This window comes from Rhinichthys klamathensis, unplaced genomic scaffold, assembly GCF_029890125.1.
Source record: "Rhinichthys klamathensis goyatoka isolate OS25496 unplaced genomic scaffold, OSU_Roscu_1.1 h1tg000274l_1, whole genome shotgun sequence".
In the NCBI taxonomy this organism is placed as follows: Eukaryota; Metazoa; Chordata; class Actinopteri; order Cypriniformes; family Leuciscidae; genus Rhinichthys; species Rhinichthys klamathensis.
Genome location: NW_026606793.1, coordinates 37,501 through 56,164, shown reverse-complemented (window position 1 = coordinate 56,164; position 18,664 = coordinate 37,501). Strand labels below are relative to the sequence as shown.

General features: G+C 40.1%; 1 protein-coding gene across 1 annotated transcript; it reads right to left on the bottom strand.

The window, feature by feature from the left end:
• Nucleotides 1-3,605: 3,605 nt before the first annotated feature.
• Nucleotides 3,606-16,939, bottom strand: LOC130102568 (uncharacterized). The gene is made up of 6 exons (XM_056268522.1): nucleotides 16,773-16,939; nucleotides 16,155-16,466; nucleotides 5,091-5,402; nucleotides 4,660-4,971; nucleotides 4,188-4,499; nucleotides 3,606-3,796 (listed from the first exon to the last, which is right to left on the bottom strand). Exons 1-6 carry the CDS (start codon nucleotides 16,927-16,929, stop codon nucleotides 3,690-3,692), a joined length of 1,512 nt encoding a protein of 503 aa, XP_056124497.1. The 5' UTR covers nucleotides 16,930-16,939; the 3' UTR covers nucleotides 3,606-3,689.
• Between the last annotated feature and the right edge of the window lie 1,725 nt (nucleotides 16,940-18,664).

Genomic DNA, 18,664 nt, shown 5'->3' with positions numbered 1-18,664 from the left:
GGGCCACTGGATGGGGCACCGGTGAGTGAACAAAGCTTGCCAGTTAACTGAATACAAACAATACTGAAAACGTCAACAATGTACCTAGAAATGGTTTTTAAAAGCCATGAAATTTGTCCTCTGATCTGTATCACAGGCCAGCTTTTTGATAAACTGCAGGAGAGGATGATCTCAATTGTGAGCTACAGTGACTGTTATAATGCTTTTGGACCGATTATCACAAGCAATACGATTTGTGCTGGATTGTTAGATCGGGGAGCGAAAAATATATGTCCGGTAAGATACCAGTCATTCATTTCAACCTTTGTTTTAATCCAAAGCAATTTACAAAACGACACTGGGTTAGTGACATCATGAACTCTAAAATGTACATAAACCCTGACCCGGAAACACGCGGTCCATGTTGAGAAGAGGAAGAGTTTTTGGTGGACACACACAGCTAAATCCCCAGTGTTAAATGAACACCCCTCAGTGCACATATGTGTCCAACATAGCCGGCACACTGTTACCATTGGGCTATACGATTGCATACTTGTGTCTGGAACAGTTGTTCACTGTATATTGTCAGAGATATAAATGTTGAATGTTTGTCAATACAGATCGACACTGGAGGTCCAATGGTCAGTAGGAACGGCTCCCTGTGGATTGAGTCCGGCATTGTGAGTTTTAGTAGAGGATGTGATGACCCCAAATATCCTGTAGGGTACACCCGAGTTTCTCAGTACCAGGACTGGATCAAGTCTTACATGAGCAGCAACCCACCTGGATTTGTTGAATTCATGCCAACATCCAACTCCAACTTCGGAAGCGTACTCAACCTCCTCTTATTTTCCCTTTCTCTCACATTCTCCATCATTCCTTTCACCTTCTCCGTCTGTCTCGCTTCCTAAAGATTGTATGAACATTAATTCTCTGGGCACTTTGCTGAAGAGGACATTTGTGCTGTACATGCTCTCATAAATATGAGAAAAAAGCAGTTGTATTGTTATTTTTGTCATTTATTCTTTATCTTTTTAAAAACATACTATTCTTGAAAACTCTCTTATTGACATTATAAGAGCATACACTAATGAAGTTAAGCTTCTGCCCTCAGAGATTTCATATTGATTTTTATTGTATTATTGTTATGGTTATATGTCTGATAAACAATATGCATAACCAATATAGGGTTTGGAACTCTGCAATGTGATCAGGGATACTGGTTGTTGAAAATGTAATTATCTTTAATCAATTACCATGTTGTAGTCACACTGTGAAGTCAGAAACAACTTAAGTGTAATTTAAGTGATTTTAAAAGTAATTCAAAGTAGAAAGAGGAAACGGTTTACGGAAAGCATCTCAAAGAGCCGAAGAAGGGCGGAAATGAAGAGAACTCGTGGCAAGCGCATGCTAAAAGCTGAGCACATGCTAACCCTGCTAACAGGGAACGTTCTCATTACTTTAGCTATGTTCTGTCAAGTTTCTCTCAAAGTTATGAACAAACGTTTTTCTTAGGAGTGGGAATCTGTAGGCACCTCACGATTCGATTCGATTACGATTCAGAGGGCTGCGATTCAATGCTAAAGCAGATAATAAAAACATGAGTAATTGTCTCACAATTCTGACTCTTTTTTTTCTCATAATTGCAAGTTTACTTCATTACTGACTTTTTACAAGAATTGCATGATATAAAGTTGCAATTGCTAGTTATAAAGTCCAATTTTAAGGGAAAAAATAATAACTTTTTTCCTCAGAATTGCGAGTTACACCTTCTGAAACCTTTTATTAGAATTGCATGTTATAAAGTCAGAATTGTGGGGTATTTGAGTAAGTATTTTTTCCTTTGAATTGGACTTTATAACTCGGAATAAATCACAAAAAGACTAATAATAGGTGTCAGCGAGATATAAACTTGCAAAGTCATAATTGCGAGTTTATTTCTCTCAAGTGATATCTCCGCGGTGCTGGAGGGCTGGGCTCTGGCTCTCGTCTTAGAAGCCATAGAAAAACACACAATTTTCATAAATTGCTTTTAATGATCAAAACAAACTTTTCTCAGTACGTTCACCAACACGATGAACCCCTGAACATGGATGGAAATGTTCACTCCCTCACCGGTAAATCCCTGTATCTTCTTGTGCACGCAATGTAAAATCTTCACAAATTCAAGGGGACAATCAGTTGCATCTCCGTAAACGGACACTCATCTCTTAATAAACCTCTATAAATTAGCGTACGCATACATTTTAAATGCTACTGGCCTTCAACATAAAAATGCGTCATATTAGCTTATCAAAACTAGTTGTCAATAAAGCCACAAACTCAGCAACGCATTAACAAAACTTATTTTTATTTTTCAGGACCTCAAATATTTTCAGCAGAACTGCAACATTCAACTGAACAATTACATTGAGAAAAAGGTTTTAAATATTTTGCAAAAACATGAGACACTTTAAGCAAAACTGAATAAACAAAATGAATAAAAATGAAACCCTAAAAAATGTACACTAATTAAAAACCAAATTGAAGCATGAATATACTTGTAAAGGGCACTGCAAAGACAGTACATTCATTATTGCAGACATATCAGGGGCAGGACATATTTTTTCAATTAATACTGCCCTTCCCAATCTGCCGGATATACTTTCATGTCTCCCTGAAGGCAAAATAAGTACAATTTACCCTTACCATTGTTTTAAAAAAGTTGACACACCTTGGTTCTTAATGCATCATGTTTCCTTCTAGAACATCATTGAATGTTTTCACACTTTGTTATAGTTGTGTCCCTTAGTTGTCCTCGGTGTGAATAGATAGATCTCAACATCATACAGTCACTTTTGGAAAAGGTTCAAATATGCAAAATATGCTGGAAAACCAACAAATGTGGAGGATTTTTCGAAAGGACATTAGACAGCGGTGCTCATGTGACCAGCGTCGGCCAATAGTGAGGCTGCGTTCTCCGGACTACATCAACAGCGTAGGAGAATAACATGGAAGACAAGAGATTTACTGTTGTAGATATATATATGTTTTGGCAATAAAAGAGTCATGAAAATACTGGAAAATCTAGCCTACCCTCATGAGGAGAGTGTTCAAGTATCTGACACACTGTTTGCCTTTAGAGACACATAAACATGTTCTGACCTCAAGGTTAAACACAGTGATGGCTGCCAATAGATAGCTAGGATGCCGTCCTCCCTGAGCCACGCACACACAAAACAATAATAGATGATACATTTAGTGGTACCTTATTACACGCTTTAACAGACGAATTGCAACTGTTTTTGTAGCTAAGGACGGTTATATCACCTGTCAAATGTCTATTTAACAGTTATATTCAATCCTTCGCTGCTGACGGTGTGATTTTCAGTTTGTTACGCCACCCCAAAAAATCTTAGCACCAGCCGCCACTAGTTAAACGTGCAAATTAGCCTGCTTTTCATGTCTTCACATACATCAGGTGAGGAATACTAGTGGAATAACTACATATCAACCCTTTTAGACCATGCACCGGGAGCGCCGACCATTTTACTCATCGTTAAACTAGCAAAAGTCGATTCGGACGTCCTAAGTGCACTTGCGCCCTGCGCTTTGAGCTTAGATTGTTAAAGTAGGGCTTGAGTGTCTGTTTGTGGGGTGGATGTTAGTGGTTTATACAATAAAAAAATTGTTTTTTTTTATTCATTTTAAATGGGAATAAGATTAATCTGTCAAACACTTCTGCTGCTGTTCATTGGAAGCAAGTGTATTCCCTCTGAGTCTTCTCTCTGAAGGGATCCCTCAGTATCTTCTCTGTTGATCTCTGTCCCTCTGTTCCCTGTAAGAAAACAGAAAGAATCACAGACGGTGAAAAGACAGTAATGACTGTTGATGTTGCAACTGCATAGAGTGTGTTACTGTTTATGTACAATACACTGCCATACAGAGTGTAAATGTCATCAAAAGATACATTTTAGCCAAATATAAGTCTTTTTAATAAAGGGTGTTTATCCTATATATGTTTGCTTTTTAATACTGGGGCATGGATGTAGGACTTCTGTCTTTAAACTGAATCATTTTTATTATATAATTTTTACTAAACATTTTAACTAAGGCATTTATTACTTGCACATTTTATATTTAACTACTCTGTGTGCCTTTTATAGCATCTACACAGAGATCTGATCTAAATAAGATCATTATAATAATCAATAACTTGTGCTACTCACCACGAATAGTAACTTTGAATCGCTTGTATTTGGTCTCGCTGCTGCTAATGATCTTGAGTTTATAAAGTCCACAGTCAGTGTTTGTGATGTTTGTGATGGTGAGAGATCCAGTCTGACGGTCCAGCTCCAGTCTGTCCCTGAATCTGCCATTAACACCATCATATGTTGACATTTTATTGTTCTCCATATCAGCTTTAGCTATAAGATTGTCTTCGGGGCCAAACATCCAGAGTATCAGAGCATCTCTCTGTAGTTCACGAACATCAGTGTTTAGTTCGGCACGATCTCCCTCCATCTCTCGCACTTTGATTTCTTCATGTCACACAACCATTCAGAAGAGAAATGTGCTCATAAGATCAAGTGAAACACATGTAGATAACCCTTCGAGGGTTAGTTCAATTCAAAGCATCTATAAATTGTAGTTTTGTAAATCTAAACAACTTATTATTACGTTAAAACATGAGATACTGACCGTCTGCAATAATCACGAATCTCTTGCACCGGTTCCCTGTGCGGCTGCTGATCTGTAGTTTATAAACATCAGAATGTGCGATGCTGATGTTCCAGATGGTCAGAGATCCGGTCTGATGATCCAGCTGAAGCCTGTCTCTGAATCGCACATCATTACCACGATACAATGAGATCTTACTGGTGGCTCTGTTGATTTCAGCAATGCAGGTGTCATTATCTCCATGTGTCCACAGGATCTTACTGTCTTCCTCTAGTTCAGGGATATCAGTGTTTAGAGTGACAGATTCTCCCGCTGTCACTTTTAGTGTATCCACTTCATGTCACGCCAAAACATGCAACAGAAAAATATAGAAAAATATTATCATAAGAGCACTGAATACTGAATATAAGGGGTATTAACATCATCATTTCATTAAAACTCAAGCTACTCACACCATACTGTAACTCTAAACTTCTTATACCAGACATTATTTCTGCTGCTGATTTGTAGGTGATAAACTCCAGAGTCTGTGCTTTTGGTGTTTATGATACTGAGAGATCCAGTCTGATCATCCATCTCCAGTCTGCTTCCGAATCTCCCGTCATCAACATCATTAAATGAGAGCTGATTGGTGTCTCCATCTCTTTGAGCTATAATGGTGTCTTCAGATCCAAACCTCCAGAGGACCTGATGATCCCTATGTAGTTCACTTACACCGGTGTCTAGAGTGACGTTTTCTCCCTCGGAGAATCGTAGTGAGTCCACTGCATGAGCACACAAAACATGAACATGAGAACAAATACGAGTGAAGTGGTGGAAATGAAACTAAGTTAATAATTGATGATCTTTACAAAGATCCAGCACTGCATATTGTCTGACACACCCATTTCAGGTCTTGGATTTTCTACTAATGAGCTGATGTGCTGAATCAGGTGTGTTTGATTGAAACATGATTTGGAACCACTGATTTATGACACTACACTTCCCCACTAAGTGCTGTGAAGAGACGACCCAACACCCTTGAAGAGATGACACAACACATGTGAAGAGATTACCCAACACACGTGAAGAGACGACCTAACACCTGTGAAGAGATTACCCAACACACGTGAAGAGATTACACAACACACGTGAAGAGACGACCCAACACCCGTGAAGAGATGACCCAACACCTGTGAAGAGACGACCCAACACCCGTGAAGAGATGACCCAACACCTGTGAAGAGATGACTCAACACCTGTGAAGAGACGACCCAACACCCGTGAAGAGATGACCCAACACCTGTGAAGAGATGACCCAACACCCGTGAAGAGAAGACCCAACACCTGTGAAGAGATGACCCAACACCCGTGAAGAGAAGACCCAACACCTGTGAAGAGAAGACCCAACACATGTGAAGGGACGACCCAACACCCGTGAAGAGATGACCCAACACCTGTGAAGAGACGACTCAACACCCGTGAAGAGACGACCCAACACCCGTGAAGAGACGACTCAACACCCGTGAAGAGACGACCCAACACCCGTGAAGAGAAGACCCAACACCCGTGAAGGGACGACCCAACACCCGTGAAGAGATGACCCAACACCTGTGAAGAGACGACTCAACACCCGTGAAGAGATGACCCAACACCTGTGAAGAGACGACTCAACACCCGTGAAGAGACGACCCAACACCTGTGAAGAGACGACCCAACACCTGTGAAGAGACGACCCAACACCTGTGAAGAGACGACTCAACACCCGTGACGACATGACTGAAGATTCAAAATTTCATCTTTTAATATTATTTCATTATTAAATATTATGTATCTGTATTATTATTCAATCAATCAACTTTTATTCAAGACACAGAGGTCCATAGAGACAACACAGTACAGATGTAAAAAACAATACAAAACAATTAAAAATGATGCGGATGAGGCATCATTTATAAAACACATACAGGCTTCGGGTCCAATGTTTCCAAAAGCAAGATGTATACCTTGTGTCACTCTTAGAAACATCAGTTATGGCCACAATGATCATATTCTTAGACCCTGTCAGTCTGCACATGAATCTATACATAAAATTTCTCAAAACAGCGTTAAAAGTGGGCACATTGTTAGACACAAACATTTCACTGGCACTACTCCACCTAGGAATTTTAAGCACAATTCTCAGTGCATCATTATAAGCCACTTGAAGTTTTTTCATTTTCGACTGACTAAAATTACACCACAGGTGGGCAGTATACAGTGGAGTGCAATAGGTTTTGAAGAGTGAGATTTTAACATCAGGAGTGCACATGTGGAATTTGCGTGCCAGCATGTTTGCCTGCCCATATAGTTTTCCACACTGACGCTGTACATCATCATCATCACAAAGGTCATCTCTTATCACATGTCCCAGATATTTAACTCTCTTTACAACCTCTAGTGGTTCACCTGCCAATAAGAAAGAAGGATAGACACACTTCATATCCTCCTTGGTTCTAGCGATCAGTACCACACTCTTCATTGAGTTAAATTTGATATCAAACTTTAGTCCATATTGAGAGCATATTCTAAGAAGTTGCTGCAGGCCAGCACTGGAGGGAGACAGTACCACCAAATCATCAGCATAAAGCATATGATTAATGAGACTATCCCCCACCAAGCAGCCAGTTCTACAGCCCTTTAGCTCCCTAGATAAATTATCCATGTACAGATTGAATAGCAGCGGAGACAGAATTCCGCCCTGCCGTACTCCATTGGAGACATAGAAAGGTGTTGACAAACTCATCCCCCACCTGACTTGCATAGTTTGGTGAGAATACCAAAACTGCAGTATCCTAATGAGGTAAGAGGGGACACCACGCTCATGTAGTTTACCAAACAGTTTCCCATGATTGATACGATCAAAAGCCTTTGACGCATCCAGGAAACACATGAAGACTGTGCTATTGCGAGATCTGTACCTATGAACAATTTCTTTAAGTGCATAAATACACAGATCAGTTCCATGCTTGTTCTTAAAACCAAACTGATTATCTGTTGACGCTATGTATTCTGCAAGCCTATCCATAAGGATCCCCTCTAGTACCTTAGATAGTGTACTTGCAAGTGCAATAGGTCTATAGTTATCTATACTAGTTAATTTACCAGTCTTATTTTTAACTACAGGCACTAGCAAGACAGATAACATGGATCCAGGAAGTACGCCATGCTTCATTAACCCAGAAAAGCATAGAGCAAGTAAAACTGAAATACTTTGACTAGCGTATTTCAGATGTTCTGCTGTTATTCTATCCTGCCCACAGGCTTTGTTCATTTTAAGTTTGTCAATAGCATAACATACTTCCTCCGGCCTGATGACTTCACCATCACTGTGAGGCATCTCTCCTATGTTAAACACATCGCTCTTCACACAGTTAAAAATGTTCTCATAGTGTCTCCTCCATAGCTCTGCAATGTTTTCAGGTTCAGAAATGCCATCAATACTAGAAGGCAGTGGCATTTTGCTGTTGTTTACCACTTTCACCTCCTTCCAGAACTCATAAACATTATTAGTTTGTAACTTTCTCGCCATAGAGTTCGCCCTCATAGTCTGCTCATTTCTTTTTATAAAACGCACAGCATATTTGAACCTAGCATTAGACCATACCTTGTGCTCACAGATTGGGCCATGCCTAGGTTTGCCTGCTAAGACCCATCTTCTAAATGCACCTCTTGCCTCCATATGAACATCATGGACATAGTCATTCCACCCTGGTCTTACAATATGTTGTTTCACCACTTTGCTTCTTAGTGGTTCACTTCCATCAACTAAACAGTTCACAATTCTATCATACATTACACATAGGTCATTATTGTGACTTACATTCTTACAGCTGCTATCCACACACATAATTGCATCAACAGGTAACTCAATATTTCTCAAGTGCACATCAGTCAGTAACTTGTAATATTGCAGGTCGTCTTCTGTGAGCCTTGCCCAATCCAGTATCTCACCCGATTTATGGCTGTCACTATAGACAAGCTCAGGTAGACCCTCAATATTTATGAACATAGAGACAGGAATATGGTCTGCTGTGGCCAAACCATATAGGATCTCAGCCTCCTTTATACAATCATGTGCATCAGCTGTAGATATACAATGGTCCAACCAGGATGTAGTATGCCAAGCTTCACTCACATGTGTATAACTATCAGCTGGCAGTAATTCCTTAGTGGACATCATAATCTTGTTATCTTTGCAGAATTGTGTCAAGTGTTGACCAAAAAGTGAATTAGTATCTGATATATCAGCATTCAGATCCCCCAAGACAAATATGGATGCATATTCACTTTCCCTTATGTAAGACCCTATATAAGCAAGCTTATTCAAGTACTCATTTTCATTTTTGTGACATTCATATGGAGTGTATACATTTAAGATTATAAAAACATTCTTATTATGCACTACCTTGATTCCTATGCACCAGTCCACATCTAACCTGATCACAGTGACCAAAGGGTCAAGTTCCTTGTGCCAGAATATGGCCACACCTCCTGGGATCCTACCACGCAGAATTCTGGTGTTTAGGTCTGTCGTGGATTCCCCTGCCCCATGGAAATCATTATTCACAGTGTTGAGTTTATCCAGATCTTGAATAGCTAAAAAAGTCTCTTGCAAACACACCACATCAGCATTCTCAAAGAGCTTGTCAATAACATTGCGTTGGGCTCTCGCTCCAGCATCCTGTCCAAGCTGCAGACCACGGGAGTTATAAGACACAACTCTCATAGCAGTTTATCATTGTTTAACATGCATGGGACGCCCTTGGTTCAGGCGCACTCATCTCTACATCAAGTGGTGCTTTAATACCTGCACCTACCGCAGCCCTAGGCTTGCGATTCTCATAGAAGCGCCTTACATAGGTCCCTTCTGGCCACAACTGCGGCGCATACATCTCTGCTACTTCCTTGCATTCAGCTGTAACTTTGAAAGAGCTGTAGCGAGTATACTCAGTGCCAATCTTCTGACAAGTCACATTTCTGGAAAGTTGTTCTTTTAAATAACTAGCCAGAGTCTCTGAGTCTAAGTCAGGAGCAAGCTTTGTCACAAACACACTCACCAGCTTAGTTGTCACTGCATGTATGTTCTCCACTGCACCAGTTCCAACTATTCCATAGGTCTTCTTCTCTCTAGGAGGATTTATACTAGTCTTGTTCTGTACTGCAGCAGTAGATTGTTTTCCAAAACGTTGCTTGCGCTTGCCATGCTTTAATACACGGCTCCATGCAGGGGACATCGCCACCTCAATCCCCCCGCCAGTTGTCTCCTCAATGACGGGCAACGCCGAGGGTCCGGGTGCAGGCTCCCTCTGACTTGGTCCATGTAGATGGGCCTCCTCCCTGGCCATGATTGTAGCAACATTCCCCTTGCTGGCATTGGGCAGCTCAATCACACTCAGTCGTTTACTGATGTCTGTAGTTATTCCACGAAGGTTCTCACATTCAGTCGACTGCTTACTCACAGTATTTTTCATGGAGACCAACTCTACACTTAGGTGTTCAATCTTACTAACCAGGCAAGAGACATCGAGGCTATTAAAAGTCACTGATGGTAAATCATCCAAGTGATAGGACACAAAGCGAGGAACATTCTCACCAACCTCATTCAGTAGTTTTAGACAACTCTTAACATTGTTGACATCTTTCAGTTGCCCTTTGTGAGCTACACAACGCTGCCCCGTGCCAGGACACAGTTCAAACAGGACCTTCTTGGAGTTTTCAATCCACTCTGATCCAAAATGATTTACAGCCATCAGGATAATGTCATCCTGAGGCACGGTCTTCAATTTGACAGAAAGGAAGCTTAACAGTTCATCTTCCACTATAGTTTTGCCATCAATAGTGGTGTAAATCTCAGGTTTAATCCTTTGTTTGATAACATGCCGTGCTGCTCTGTCATCGGCGGCCATCTTGTTCACTCTATTGTGCTCTAAACCAATTCTTTATTAATATTCATAATCAGTTGTATTATCTTATGGAGTTTCAAAAGCATGAGTTGAACGCATGAGGAAAACTATAGATAGCATGAAGCATGAGATGATCATATGTCAGACAGGGGGAAGCTATATTTTGCTAAGGGGTGTGTACAATGTAACATGTTCCACTGATGTGAGTGTATCACAGATGTAAACAACAAGGATAGTTCTTAATATGGAAGTGAATTGTGACATGTTAAACATAACGTATACGTATGACATACGTTCTAATTTTAAGAAGCTCAGAGCAACATGTTTTGTTACCTTACAAGGAAGCTGTAAGACTTTCTGTGATGTATAAAAGCTCAATCTTACTGTACTACCTCAGAGAAACACGGAAACGCATTGACCTGGCATGAATACAACATCTTGAAGTTTCTCTCCTGACATATAAGAATAAAATCTTTCTTGGCAAGATAACTGGTGTCCGGTCCCGTAAATCAAATAATAACGGGGAAACAAAAGAGGCTTTAATTCCAAGTCTACATTTGGCGTCACGAAGAACAGGATTGCATCTTCAGGCATTTGTCTCAATCATTCAAGGTAAGACTTTTTCTATTCTAAAAATAATTCTAAGTCTGCCTGATGATTTGAGACATTGACTGAGACTGCTTTAAAAGAACTGTGTTATTTAAAGTACCAGTTGTGTTGCCAATGAATATATGTGTCAGAAAAAAAGAAAAATTTAAATAATTATAATTTGATGTGGCTTATTTGAGTTGCTCTGGTCAGTAAACCTCTGAATATTGAATGATGCTGGGGAAGTCTTTTTCATTTTTGAAAAAACTTTAGAAAGTGGATCTTTTTTAGAAAAAAGACCATCTTAGTCAAATTTTGGAAATAGCTGTAAGGCGATTTAGCAATTAGCTTGTAAGGTGGTTGGAATATTGGGAAACTGCTATAAAGGGCAGATTTATCTCTAAAATATATCCAATACACGAAGAATCGTTTCAGAAGAAGACGAGGATAGTTTGACAAGCAGTGATTTATAGCGGTTTACAGTGGCGGGTCTGTGCTTGAAGTTAGTACAGTTACAAATAAACCCTAAAACGTAAATACGCAGAGGATTGAACCCTTAGAAGAAGGGTATCAATGGAATAGAAGCTAGAATTGCATGCATTCTGATTTTGACAATAAAGCTGTTCAGTGTTTGGAGTAAAAGACTGATCTGAGAGCAACTTTAAAATACATATTTAAAATACATATATATATATATATATATATATATATATATATATATATATATAAATTGATCTGAGTTAAGACAAACAAAAAAGGAAAACAGAAATTATTAGAGTTGTTTTTTTCTTTTCTTTTTCCAACCCCTTCTTTGTTTTTTGAGAAATTAGAACAGGTGGAGGGAGAAAAGCAGAGTGAGGGAAGCAGAGAGCCCCTCCCTTTGGAATTCACTCCCCACACACACTCACTCACAAAAATAGCCTTGCTGTTTGAGCACACAGACACAGAGTGACAAATAATTTTCAATGGCAGAAAGTGGATTTAACAGCAGAACAATATCTGCTTGGTACTTAGAAAGAAAACAGAAAAAGCAAGCTAAGTTTTTGAAAAAAGGACTGGACATTAACACATCTATGGATGTACAGTTAAGCTGGCTTGAGTCTCAAAAAGACTCTATCAAGTCAAAAGTATTCCCAATCCTCGCCGCACATTGGATTTTGAAACAAGGTGGAATTTGTTGCGGTATCAATGGGTGCCCAGTCCCACTTGTTGAAGCAATGAAGCCTCAAATTGAAGCATATAACAAATTGAACAAAAGTATGTCTATTAAATGTTCAGATGGAGAAAATACAACCAATGACGATTCATTTGATCCAGATTGGACAAATATAATAACTGAAGCTGAAAAGAAATATTCACAAGCACCAGTGAAATCTGCAACAACTGTAACGCCTCCTCCTTACAACCCAATTTATCCAATTTTGCCTGAACAATATACAAATTCATCTAAACCTCTGACACAGCCTCAAGCTTCGAGATCAAATGGAGGTCCAGTTGACAAAATGTATATTGGATCTGCACAAGCAGCTCCGGTAATAACAAGATCTAAAACAGTTCAGCCAAACAGAGACATGCTGCGATGTACACCAGCTCGGAATTATGATTCTGACTGGGGTGATGAGACAAGAGATGACGACATGATCACAATTGACAAGATTGGTCCTGAATTTTCTTCACCTGTAATTAAAAGGGAAGGATCTGAAATGATGACAGAAGAGAGACCATTCACACCAGGAGAACGTCAAGCCATTCTCACAGCCTTGCCTCCTCTGAAGAGACAAGATCCAAACACAGAGTTTTGGCGAGAATTAGACTCATTGATTGAAGCACATCAAATGTCATTAAGAGACATACACACCATTGTGAAAGCTAAAATCCCAAGAGACAGATGGGAACGCTTGCCAGCTTCGATAACAACCGCCCAATGGATATTTGTGGGTTGATGGCCAGGGACGACCCCTGGGTCTTTGGCAAGCATTAGATGTGTTCCGAAAAGAAATCCAGGAAATCTTGGGCAGTGGTAAAATTCCTTTCACATTAGTGACATTGATTAAGCAAAAGGATGATGAATCTCCAGATGAATATGCTCTACGTAAGTGGAATGCTTATGAGAGATGGGCTCTTTGTGCCAAGAAACAACCTGACAGAGATGATGTACAGTTCACTGACACACTTGTGGATGGACTTAGCGCAAAATACCAACAAGCCTTGTCACTTGGAGTCAACCCAGGTGAGACATTTGACCAAATTATGCAATGGGCTGGCCGCTTAGAGATGGCTATGAGATCAAATAAAGAAGAAGGAAACAAGCCATATCGAAGAGGAGTGGCAACAGCTCAATACAACAAGGACACAAAGAATAGGGTGATTTTCTGAAGCAACTGTGGAAAGCGTGGACACTCCAACATAGATTGTTGGGCTAAAGGAGGTGGAGCAGAAGGTCAAGGTCCATCATTTAGACAGGTCAGTGCAAAAAACCATAATGAAACCCCTCAAGGGAAGACATGGACTGAAGCACAAGTCCGTCAGCTCATTGAGGGAATTATGCGTCCGCAATAGGAATCAGCGGCCCCCTGTATTAGTAAGAAAAGAGACAATCGCCTTTTCGTCAATGCATTAATAGAGGGCCACCCATGTGACATCCTGGTTGACACAGGAGCAGCTATTTCAATAACAGATCTGAACCTACCTACAACAGATGAAACTATGGAAGTTGAAGGAGTTGGAGGAGGTATCACAAAATTTCGCAAAAGTATTCAAGTTCCACTGCAAATACATGAAGATGAAGTCTTATGGACATCTTTCTGGGTTGGGCCGAATTCACAAGGAAGCCTTATTGGCATGGACATTCTTCCATTGTTAAACATGATCATATTCACTGACAGTCGTCAAATCGCTACAACTGCTGGGATAATACCACACGAAGATCGCACATGTAATCTAAGGTCTGTTGGTACAGCAAAACCAATTATCAGGAACTGGAAAAAAGACGGTGTGTGGGGTCTTCTGTGCAGTTTATATTCAGATGTTTGGGCTAAACACAAATTGGATTGTGGTAAAGCCAACATTGATCCCATTGTTATTGAGGGACCGATACATGCCCCTCATAAACAATACCCCATCCGACCTGAAGCAAGACGAGCCGTGGAGGAGATAGTGGCAGACTTGGAAGCTGAAGGAATCATCAGACAAACTTCATCTACCACTAATAGTCCTGTCTGGCCTGTCAAGAAATCTGATAACTCATGGCGACTAACCATTGATTACACAAGACTTAACAGTGTAACACCAAAACCGCATCCTATTGTGGCCAATCCTGCCACCATTCTGAATGATATTCCAGGAAATGCTAAAATTTTTACGGTACTGGATGTACTGTCGGCTTTCTGGTCTATACCTATAGACAAAAGATCTCAAGAGAAATTAGCCTTTACAGTGGGGGCAAAACAATATGTTTGGAACAGACTCCCACAAGGTCTTAATCTTTCTCCTGTTGTATTTCATAGAGCTTTGGACCAGTTCTTAACGGAGCAAAAAGCTGAAATTGAGAAATCAGGAAGTGTCTGCCTCCAATATGTTGATGACTTGTTAATTGCAAGCCCAGATGAAAACAGCCATGTATTTGCTCTGAATGTTGTCCTACAAGCCCTTAGGAAAGGGGGATTCAAAGTTAACCCCGACAAAGCACAGCTGGCCAAATCCAAGGTTATCTATTTGGGCCAAGAAATATCTGTGGAGGGAAGGAGAATGACAACAGAGCGTGTAGAGGCATTACGACAACTTCCAAAACTTCTAACAGTTACAGGAATGCGGAAGGTGATGGGACTTTTCAACTATTGTCGTCAGTATATACCTGATTTTGCTAGCATCACCAGCCCCCTCATCGACCTGTACAAGGGAGGAAAGCCTGGAGTGGAACAGATAAACTGGACACCGGAAGCTGAGGAAGCGTTTACTTCTATGAAAGAAAAACTGACTTCAGCCCCAGCTTTGGGACTTCCTGACGGACGGTTGCATTTTCATTTGTGGACCAGGGTAGGAGATGAGACATATTCAGCAGTACTGTGTCAAAAACCAGGTGATCGATACAGACCAGTTGGATACTTTTCCACAAAGATTCCTGTCACTATGATTGGGCAACCACGATGTATACAAGCCCTCGATGGTGCCACATGGGCAGTGGATGCTGTTGAGAATCTGATAGGAGCACAAACTATCATATTGCACACTCCACACAGTATGGTGACACTGTTGAACAACACGAACATCAAAACCATAACTGATGCAAGAAGAGCAAAATGGGAAGCAACTTTGTTGAACAAGGATTTAAGAGTGGAAATCATCAGGGACACGCCTCTTAACCCTGCAACAATGATGCTGGAACCACATGAGGGAATACCACATGAGTGTGAAAAACAAGTAGAAGAAGATAGTCTTGGTCCAGTTAATCCAATCCCTCTTGAAAACCCAGACAAAGAGTTATGGGTTGATGGATCCAGTTATTATGTTGATGGAAAACTGGTGTCCGGTCCCGTAAATCAAATAATAACGGGGAAACAAAAGAGGCTTTAATTCCAAGTCTACAATGACCCAACACCTGTGAAGAGACGACTCAACACCCGTGAAGAGACGACCCAACACCCGTGAAGAGATGACCCAACACCTGTGAAGAGATGACCCAACACCTGTGAAGAGACGACTCAACACCCGTGAAGAGATGACCCAACACCTTTAAAGAGACGACTCAACACCCGTGAAGAGACGACCCAACAGTATTATGGGGGCCCGTCTCTGTTAACAACACGCTGGCAGAGAAAGAGTTAAACATCATGTTTCTCCTAGAAATCACATTAGTAAAAATGAGCTGTGAACACCGTATCCTGACTTTAAAAATAAATCTAACACACCTTCAGTGATTGGCCCCTAATAACCTGCACTAAAAGCAAGAAAGCTAGAGTAGCATCAATAATAATATTGTTTCCAATGAAAGATTGAGCTACTCACCATAGAGAATAACCCTGAATCTTTTGGATTTGGTCTCTCTGGTGCTGATGAGCTTCAGCTGATAATCTCCTGAATGTGTGATTTTGACGTCTCTGATGGTGAGATCTCCAGTCTCACTGTTCAGCTGCAGTCGGTCTCTGAATCTCTCGTCATCACCAGGTAAAGTCTTGTTGGTCCTTACAGAAATTTGAGTGATGATAGAGCCTTGAGGTCCAAACCTCCAGAGTATTTCATCATATCTCTGTAGTTCGGTTATGCCAGTGTGTAGAGCGACTGAATCTCCCTCTGTCACTTCTTTTGCCTTCATTTCATCTGTTCATTGCACAAAGACAATAAAAAGCTTGTTTCTCGGAAATTTAACTGATATAACTGCCAGTAAAATCAGTAAAACTACTCAAATTTAAGTTTACTTGACTAATTAACCTCATGTGGTTTGCCGCTCTAAATTTCAGAACTTCAAGAAAATCTGAAAATTTGTAATTGTAATAGTTTGTAATTGCCCAGTTTTTGTCTCTCAAAAGAGCACCGGTAACAGTTTCTCACTCTTATGGTGCTAAATGATCTCCTTGAAAAGTACTTGAGTAAATCATGTAGGAAACTTGACTCTGTAATACTTACGCTTTAGTCTCGAGTACTTGCGGCGATAGTAACACACACCAGCGGTTACAGCTACAGCCACAACGAGCAGCACACAGAGACAAATCAGTGTGGCTAAAGCTCCTGAAGACAGACCTGGCTCAGGAACCACTAGAGAGAGACAGTTATAAGTGTGCATGTGTCCTGAAAGTCTGACCGTACATGAAAAAATATGAGTTAAATAAGTTACAACTGTCCTTCAGTTTCTTTGCGGGGACACTGTCTTCACCTGCAATGTCTATCGACTCGCTTTCGGGTTAAACTTTCACAGACTGCGCAACTGGGTTATAGGTTGCCAGGTTGAGGTGACAAACGGGTTGAAATTGTATATGGTGTGTGGATTGTGTGAATATAATGCATTTCTGGCAACTGGTCAACATTAGACAAAAATATTGGTCCGATTATTCATAAAGGAGTTTGGGCCATGCAAATTACGGGAGTTTCCCGGGAGAAAAAAACAAACCAGGAGGGGTCCGGGACGGGAAAAACGGGAGTGTTGACAGGTATGCCGTAAGGGTAAAAATTACAGGTATTTTCGTCAGTTACGGCACAGATTTAGCATTCTGCCCGCTTTTAATCAGACACAGCGATAAAGTAGTGCGTAAGATTACATTTATTTCAATTAATGAATGATGGCATTTATTTGAATTAATTATCGAGAGAGAGAGAGAGAGAGAGAGAGAGAGAGAGTCTTCCATTTACAATGAAGCGTAGTGAGTTTATTTACTTAAAGGAGAACTCCGGTCAATTTTAACATTGTTTTAACATTTAACATTCGTTCGAAGTCCACAGTAGTCGATTGTCGAGTTCTCGCGCGCGATCATTGGTAACTAATATAACTAATGATCGATCGCGCACGCGAACTCGACAATCGACTACTGTGGACTTCGAACGAAAACAGGAAGTAAATACAGGTATGTGAGCTGGCTGTCCATTTGATTGGACAGAAGATGTGATGAGAAACTGAAGTCCGCGGTGATGTCATACAAATCCATGATCCATTTTAGCGGAAGTGAGAGACTTTTTCATAAACTTAAGGCTAACATATTCATACTAAAAGCTGAAAAAAATACCTTTTGATTTCAGGGGGCCTTTAATTTAATGTATTTTGTCTTACAGCACTGGCAGATTTGTTTACTTATTAAGATACAGTCTCTGAATACCTTATGAATATTTACATTTAGATTCACATTTCAGAGATTTTAGATATTTTACTGTAAAACAAGGCAAGCAAATTCTCATTTTGCAGTGTTAGGCCTAGGTGTAATTTACCATTTTAACCAGACTGGGAATTAATGAATATTAAATTTGCCTTGTCACTCGCGGTGTCTAGATGAGAGAAAGGAAAGATTCATACTCCAAAACTGGCATAAAGTTGGTTTGATGTTCGCTATTCGCAAAATTAGGAAGCGTCTATAAAGTTACATTTGTGCTTCTAATGCTTCAATAGCATTTAAAGATAATCACTTACAGTAATACAAGTTCATGTAGGTGTCAGGAATGATGCACACATTTAAGATTTCTAATATTTTAATAAAGTAAACAGTAAATAGTGTATTTCACTACCGTATGGGATCATACACAAAATACACAATCATTTAAAGCTCAATAGCATTTAATGTCTTACAGTGATAACACCAAATGTAAAGTGTTCATCTAGGTGTCAGGTATATGTCATATGTTTGTCATATATGTCCCAGTGAAATAGGGGTGAGCGAGGCACAAACTAATACAGGGTTAGTTGTAACACACATGGTTTAAAACTTTACACACATGCCAGCATGGCGAAACTTAGTGTATTTACTAGTTGCCATATCAACAAATTTTTTTAAATTTCTTACTGAAGTTGTATTTATGATTAAGTCTGTATTATT